This window comes from Geospiza fortis, unplaced genomic scaffold (assembly GCF_000277835.1).
Source record: "Geospiza fortis unplaced genomic scaffold, GeoFor_1.0 scaffold92, whole genome shotgun sequence".
NCBI classification, from domain to species: Eukaryota; Metazoa; Chordata; class Aves; order Passeriformes; family Thraupidae; genus Geospiza; species Geospiza fortis.
Genome location: NW_005054389.1, coordinates 1998479 through 2006887, shown reverse-complemented (window position 1 = coordinate 2006887; position 8409 = coordinate 1998479). Strand labels below are relative to the sequence as shown.

Here is an 8409-nt window from a genome sequence, read left to right as displayed (position 1 = left end):
CCTGAGGCAGCAGCGCTGCTCCTGGCCTGGTACAAGGGGAGCCCTGGGATAATGCAGATGGCCAAGAGCAGTGGGGTCAGAGCCTGGACACAGGGTCACCACAGCCCCTGCCCCCAGCCACAGACAGAACTGGGGAAAAGGACAGGGATGAAGATCCCAAACAAGCAGAAAAGAATTGGCTGTTTAGGAAAAGACTGGCAGAAAAGATGTGAAAAGTCATGGTCCTCTGCATATCAGATGTGTGTACTGGAAGATTAGAAGGGAACATCTGTTGATTGCCTCTAGGTGAAGATAACCAGGAAAATCAAGCAGGATATTATAATATGGGGCCACAATTGAAAAGTAAATAAGCAACGAGTGAGATTTGCGGGCTTTTTTTCCTGACAAAGGAACTGAATCCTCAGAGCATCATTTCTGATGGATTTTCTATGTCAACTAAGAAATGTAATGGGCCAGAAAAGCCCTATGTGTTCGGAGAATATTTTGGTTTATTCCCATTTGGAGAGCTATACATGTTTGGAGGATATCTGTCCTCTCCCTGCCACAGTTTGCTCCCCTCTGGGCAGCAGCTTTGCCACCTCTGCACTTGAGAGGGCCCATGTACCAAGGGAGCAGATCTGATGTGAAAGCCCCCATGTGCACAGAACATATGTTTGGAGGGCTGGAACCGCTGGTGAACATGCTGAAGACCTAAGGGCAGGCAAGTACTGTCCCAGAGGACAGGCAGGATGAGAACATCAGACCTATCTTCTATCAGGATGAAAAGAAACCAGAAAATTCTAAACCAATCAGTCTAGTCCAAATTACCAGGAAATATTCAGGAATAAATTATTTAATAATCACTCCATAAGGGCCTAAAGCATCAAGGTAATTAATCAAGATATTGCACCTTCCCTACCACCGGTCTCAAAATAAAAACAAACCAAAAATATAAGTGGCAAGAGCAATTAATGCCAAATTAATTTGAATTCCTTCTTTGATGTGTGGAAGTACTGCCTAGATACCTCAGCAGGCAATGGAGGTACAGAACAGATAAGGTAAGTGCAGAATCACCTGAGAAGTTACCTCAAAAGAGATACCATCAGTGCTTTCCTGTTACACTGAAAGGCAACTTCAAGGGCATATTTCACTGTGCTGTCCTGGCACAGGTACCTGGCTAAATGTCTGCACAATTTCAGCACAGGAAAAAGGTCTGAAAAGTCTCTGGAAAATAGGATCAGAATTTAAAGCTCTCTTGCTAAAAAATGGGAAAAGGGGCTGGAACCAGCAAACTGAAATACCATAGAGACAAATGCAAACAGAGGGAGGAAACCAAACACTTAAACACAACACCAGTAAAAATTAACCAAACTTCAGGATTTCAAGAGAGCCAAGAAATTCTAGCAGATCACAAACATTCACCAACAGAAACTGGAATTACCAAAAGGATAACTCTCATTGTGGGACTGCTTTAAGTGTACTATGTGTCAGACCAAGGAGGCGGCAATCCTGCCTTACAAACAGGCTCCCATCAAAGAGAGGAGAGCTGGGACAGAGCAAAATAGGCCGAGTCTGCAGCAATGAAATGTTAAGCCGAGCATTAGAGGAAGAAATAGCATAACAAAAGATAGTGGACTCCTGAAGCTTGGGGCCTATAGGATCTCTTATTTTTAGTGACTATTAGGACATTAAACATCTTTGAGGAATGGTTTGGCTACATTTTATCCTACAGCAAAGGAAAGGGTTGGGCTACCAGCTCTCTGAAGTCCTTTGCCAAAGCAGCATTCCATGATAACCAACAGTCTTCAGCTTTTCATACTGCAATTCTTGACATTTTAAAGCTAGCACTGACCATGTGCAGTGTTTTATCAGCTTGGGACCTAAAAATCCACTGTTGTATAGATCTGTTCAGCAGATGCAGGTGCAGATGTGCATTGTGGCACTGTAGCTTTAGATTTGTGGGGCTTGCTGTATTGGAAATGAAATATTTTGGTACGTGCCACACTCACTTTTATGATAAGAATGTAATTAGTCACAAAATGGGGAAGTAAATTAAAGCGGATATGAGATTTTATGTCCTGATCTCCAAAACTAAACAATAAATATTTACACTGGACAATCTAATAATATGCAAAGATTACTTAGACATTCATTTGCAAATTTTTACAATACGCATTCAGACATCACTACTACTGCATTTAAATCAAGTCTGTGTGGCACTGTCAAGAAGCACCTAAATTACAGGGATGACTCATAAGTAAACAAATAGCACCACTAAAATCAAACTACAGATATGGGAGACTAGGCAGGAGCTTGAAGTATAAATAAAATAAAGAGACCAAATTAAAGCCCCCCATCTTTTCCTCTATGAAAGAACAGAAAACATAACATACTACCTCTGATTTCATGGTCCGAATAATTTAACACAAGGCAAACAAAATCATTCATGACGCTGAACGCAAAGCATAAGCAACAGAAAAAGCAAAACAGGACTCTTAAAAAGAAGCCTGCAGGATTACCATGTTTAGGCATTCAGAAAATTAAGTTCAGAAGCAAGTTTTTGGTTTGATGTTCAAGAATTTAAACTGACTCCTGTTATGAAGCACCCTCCTCGAAGTCAGTGTGAATTTTGCCACTGGCTTCAAGTGGAGCAGGAACAGACATGTTATCAGCCATTACAGCAGGCTCTATTCTGCAGCTAACAATACAGTTCCACATCTAAAGATAAAGGAAAACTGTTAAGTGACCTACCCGGAATGGATGGGACTGGAAACAAGGTTAACATTGTCCAAGGTGTCTGGAGCCCAGCTATAGTGCCTGAGAGAATCAGAATCAAACTCCCTTTGAAACGTCAGGTGCTTCAAAACAAAACAGATAAATTGAAAATTAAAATTAACGTTAGAAACACTTTCCTCAAATACAAGCTTGTTAACATAATTATGTTAAATTTAGATCTGGTCCTTTCCATTTACCAGTGCTGATACATCCAGCAATTAAATTACTGGAAATCCTGTAACAGAAACATGAAATACACACACAAACTCTTGTCTCTTCAAACATTCTAGCTGCCCACTTTTTGCACTTCCTTCAGTTTCAAGAATGTCTCTCCCCAGTCCTTACTTACTTTAATGTGCCAGGTTAAAAAGATTGAAAAAAAAAGAAATTACCATTTGTACTGCAGTCATACACCAAACAGACAGGCAGTGTAACACCACCCCTCAGAGGGTGCCATTGGATAGATCCTTATTCAAGTAGAACCTGGGAATAACTTCCCTGGGAGTTTCAGTGAGGCTGTGAAGGCAGGAGGAGGTTGGTTTTGCACAACCAACACGGGCACTGTTTCGTGGAGTGCCACTGCCCCTACTCATGTGGCCAGAAATAGCTTTAACCCTGTGAGGCTATAATTAACTCCTTGAGGTGTGACTCGTTCCTCCTGCTGCCCACACACATGGACACTCACACATCCTGTGCCCCACAACATCCCTCACACTGCAAATCCTCCTCCTGGGCAGCAGAGCTATTCCAGCAAAATACTTGCTTTCCTTTGTTTCCTTGTCTTAGGAAATTAAACCAACTAAACCTCAAATACTGTTTTCCCCTATTTCCAGGGTGATATGAAAGCATCTCCCCAGTTTAAGAAGCACCGTCATAAATTACATCAATGCAAGTAAGTGAAGAAGCAACACACAGTCTTCCCCCAAGATGGTGTTAAAAATGTCAGTGTTTCCTGTAAGTAGGTTGTTTGCTGCTTAGAGGCAAATGCAGCTAGAGAGAGCAGCCTGTTTGGACTGAAACCTCATGGGTTGTTTTCGAATCCATTTCAATGGGTTCAAGTCAAACCGGAGCCAAGCACACGCTTCTAAAATCTTATTATTCCCACCTGGGTTTTTTTTATATGTAGACACGTGCTGGCAGTGGAAATTAATTATTTTGAATAGAAATATCAGCATTAGAAGTAAATCTGGCCAATTCAGTGATAAACACACAAAAGTACTTCTCTTGAGAAGCTTCCACAAGATAAGCAGGCAGATAGCTGCTGTGTTGCTGGCCAGAACACTCCCATCACTCTGGGGTTTCCAAAAATCTGCACTCTTTAGGCATTTCTTTCATTAGAAATGAGGCTTCCTTCCCAGGTTTCCTTCCAAAAACTATTGACACTGTAATTTAGCGCTCTTTGACAGAAACCCCTGCAGAGTGCAGCTTTGCTCTGTCACTCCTGGCTCGGTGCCTCCTCCCTTCCCTAGCTCAACACTTCTGTGAAGGATCTTTTGTTAAACTCTGTGCTCTAACAGATGTACTTGAGGCCTGACAGTTCAAGCACAGACAACAACAATAGAGGGCAAACTTGCATATGCTAAACAGCAAAATACACCATCAGACATAAAAGGTAAAATGAATGCTGTCAAAACAATGACAATTAAGCATCCAAAGTGGACTTAATTGGTGCCATTTGAAATATGTGTTGTAATTAAGTTTAATGAAGACAGTTTTCTTAGTCTTTCAAAATAAAATGCTCGGGATTTTCCAACATTTCCTGGAGAGTCTGTGGTTCAGGCAGGAGAGCCAACACTGTGGGTTTCTGCTATTCCAAATGATTTGCATGAGCTCACACTGAGCACGTTATTACTTTTGATACCAAACAGTGTAAGATTCAGACAGGTTGTCTCAAGAACTGTAAAAATTTAGATAAACAAAAATAAATTGATTGTTTTGCTCAGTGATAAACATTATAATCAAAAATAGGTGAAAGCAAAGAAACACAAGAGATGGGCCAAAAGGAACAACACAATTTGGTGTTGGTCTCTGAAAGGCCTGCTAAGCTGTACAGCATCACCGCACCGAGGCCCAGGTCACACATCAACAAATAAATGTGGGGTCAGGTTTCCTGCAACAGATGCAAAATACTTATGTTCCCTTAGCAGTGGGATATGGAAAACTAAACACAGAGCCACATAAATTCCAAGGAAATACCATCACTCCAAAATAATCTGTGCTAGACAGAGGTGCTCCTGCACCTGGATGTGCTCTAGGTTTGCCTACACACCTGGGTGGGGTTCCTCAGTCCACCTCCAGGTCCTCAGACATGGTCTGTACACCAGGTGACTGGGTTTTTTTTAAGCATTCCCTTCTGACCAAGTGCAATCAAACAGATCTTTTGGACATATGTAGAGCAAACAAAAGCCCAAACTCTGCAGCTAATAATTTTGGTGGAGAAAGGGAGTAGGAAAAGCTGATAGCTGGACCCACTCATCTTACACACAGCACACATCTGTGAATCTCATTTTTTCAGCCTGTTGAGGTGCTGGATTTTCCATGCAGGCAAAAAAAAAGAAAAAAAGAAAAAAAAAAAAAAAGAAAATCTTCCCGTGTAAGTTGCAATATAAGCAGTCCAGAAGATAGTACATTGTCAGTGACATTAAATCACAGGATCCATTCTGTGTTTGGTCAGGTCCCAGTGTTCCCTCCCTGGGCTGAGGGAGATTAAAAATGCATTGCTAAAGGGTGTGGCAGCCTCAGATGCAAATGTGTATATAAAAATACTGAGGGTTCTGCTGGCAAGGATCCTGCTGGTTGCATAACTGAATATCCAGGCTGTGTAATATCAAAGTTCAGCAAACAGAAAAATTTATGCTTCCTCCCAGATGAATGTATCCAGACTGAAGTGATTCAGCAAGCTGCTATTTAACGGACAGCCCGAGTCATCCTGCCTTTGGCTGATTAAATTCAGAGGTTGATGTAAATTATTCCATGGAGAAGTCATTTGGATTTAGTCTGAGTTGCTGCATCCAAGGTAACACGCCAGAACACAGAAATTTTAACTTTGCTCCAGCCAGGTTATGAGGTACAGTGTGGCCTGGATTCAGAGTTCCCTGTGAACAGGGTCAGCAATAAACCACCAAATGCAAACAATGGAGAATATCATGACTTCTAAAGAATTATTAGAAACTCTAACACTCCATGTGCTATGCTGGCAGTGAGGTTCAGTAAGAATGGTTTCAAATCTTCCTCATTTGACTCTTCCCAGTCTCCCAAGTCTACCAGGGATCCTGGGGAAAGGTGATGGGATCTGCTTTCTTAACCAGACCAAGAGGCTGGCAAATGCTCCTTACTCTTTTACATGCTGATGTTTGGGATAAAACTAATTCCCAATAATTGACTCTGCTGCTGCCATGAACTCCAGACAGGTCTGAGCTGTACAAAAGGAGAGGAAATGGCATACACAGACAGGCAATGGATCACTCTGTTTCAGAGCAGTGTGATTCCCAAAATAGCCTTAACTCCTCTCAGTTCCCAGACAGACTTTCAGAATATCGATTTCAAACCACAAAGGTCTTTGTTCCTGTGAATCTCATTGGTGGAACACAAATTGGTAATTTTTCCCCCTGCTTTCTACTGCCATAGCAGAGATTATCTAGGAGCCCATCAACGTACAGAGGGATGAGAAAGAGGGGCAGGGATATTCTCCATCTCCCAAATGCACTTCTCCTGTTTCAGCCAAAAGCTAGGGCTGGGCTGGGCAGAAAGCCACAGGAATTCCAGAGGATGGATATATTTGTGTCAGGACATGGAGTTTGGAGAAGTCATGGCAGAAAGTTTTACCTGGTCTCCCTTTCCATTGAAGCCAGTTTGTTGCTTTCATGTTTGTTTTGCACAGAATCATGGCTTTACCAACCTCTCAAGACAGGACTGATATTTTTTCCCAGTACCACATCCTTTGAGAGTTGTTAAGCACAGAGCTGATTTTAAGCCTTGTTATGTGCACCCTAGCTGCTCAATCCAAGCCATCTGCTTTAATGGGAATCACAAACATGGCCAGAATCATAAATTGATATAGTATATTCTACGATTGGAGAGTCTTCCACTCCTCTGAAATTTACACCATATCAAGAACACTTAATGAAGTCTAAGTACTAGAAATTCTCAAAGCAGCTTTAGGTACTCAGCCCTGACATAGAATTTCCAGTGCCAGTAGCTGCAGATTTTGTTTTATGACTTCAAACCAAAGAAAACCACAAAATCACTGCTATGCAAGCTTTGGAAACTCTCCTTAGATGGCTGTTACAAATTAAGGTTATTGGAGGTTTACAGCATTTCACTTAAAAGTAACAATCTAATAATAAACATTCTGTTGCTAAAGAGAATCCAATTTCTGCCATTCTCATAATACTACCAGAACTGTGTGTAAAAGTTCTAGTAAGACTGGATGGCTTATCCCACAATAGAATTTACAGACTAATACAATCAAGGTTTAAAACGTACAAGGGCTGCTCTATGAACCCTTTTCCCCATGAAAATATCCTCTGAGATCAATAACCCCCCAGTGCAGGAATGCTCTGTGAAAACAGCAGCAGAAAAGCTCTGTTTCACTACAATCCACCTGATGCTCTTCCAGGGCATAAACAACAGTTCCACTCCACTCCAGTCCTTTCCAAGTAAGGATTTTAATGCCAATTTTTATCCAGCTTCCTAGCAGGTCTTTGACTTCTGTGTACCAAGAAACTCTTGAGTAAGTCAGTTAGATTTGGAAATCTGAAGCAAGTCCACCAAGGAAAAAGCTGAGGAACTCACAAACAAAGCATACTGTACTCAATCATCCCCAGCTCTTGGGAAGACTTTCCCATGCTTTCATCAGGTCAAAAGATGCTGCTTTTGTTGCATTAGTCATTGCACAAGTGTTTGGAAGATATATAAACTGAAGAGACTATACTAGCTTAATCTTTACAAGGCCAAATTCTTCCCAGGAGTGAAAAAACAAGGACAGCAGTTGGAGTCCCCTCCGTGTGGACAGAGCAGGCAAAGTAATTCCCAGCCTGTGCAGTACAAAGGTTGCTCAGTGTAAAACCCGTTGCTCCCAGCTTATCAAAGCTCTCTAAAGACACACAGGAGCCTCACAGGAGCACCCACTGACCTCAGCCAGTAACACTCAGAGACATAACTGGCCCCTTAAAGACTCTTTTGGTTTGGGGCCCCACCGCCTGCCCCTTGCAGGATCAAACCCAGAGAATGGCAACCCCACCACCTCTTGTCCACAGCTCCTTTCCTGCCCCTCTTCACCAGCTAAGAGAGCAGCCAGAGCCTCTGGAAGCACAGCTGAGGCCTCCACGCTGCAGGGCCCTGCACAAATGAAGCACAGCTACCCTGTGGCAGGGCCACAGCACATACCTGGTCCTTGGCTGGCACCAGCAGCTCCTCAATCATCATGCTGTCCCGGGCATAGGAGCTCCTGTTGAGCGTGTAGGACCTATCCGAACTGAAGGAGCGGAGGCTGTTGTATTTACCAGTTATCAGAGAAAGTGCGGGTGACAATGAGGTGAACAGAAAATAAAAACAAAAAAATTAATACATGCAACTTCCAGGGATAGCATCAAATGGCAAAATATACATCATCTGTGAAATAAATACAAGGAGGAAGATGGAATAAGAAGTATT

At 42.2% G+C, this 8409-nt stretch overlaps 1 protein-coding gene across 31 annotated transcripts in view; it reads right to left on the bottom strand.

Moving 5' to 3' along the window:
- Positions 1-8409, bottom strand: part of ANK3 (ankyrin 3) — a 284745-nt gene that overhangs the window by 60209 nt on the left and 216127 nt on the right. For 29 of the 31 annotated variants that reach the window (XM_031060737.1, XM_031060730.1, XM_031060744.1 and 26 more), the window contains 2 exons: positions 8143-8245; positions 2731-2837 (listed from right to left, as the gene is read on the bottom strand). In XM_031060737.1, the coding sequence (XP_030916597.1) occupies positions 2731-2837; positions 8143-8245 (210 nt within the window). The remainder of the gene's footprint in view (positions 1-2730; positions 2838-8142; positions 8246-8409) is intronic. The other 2 variants (XM_031060733.1, XM_031060760.1) reach the window with 1 other exon arrangement.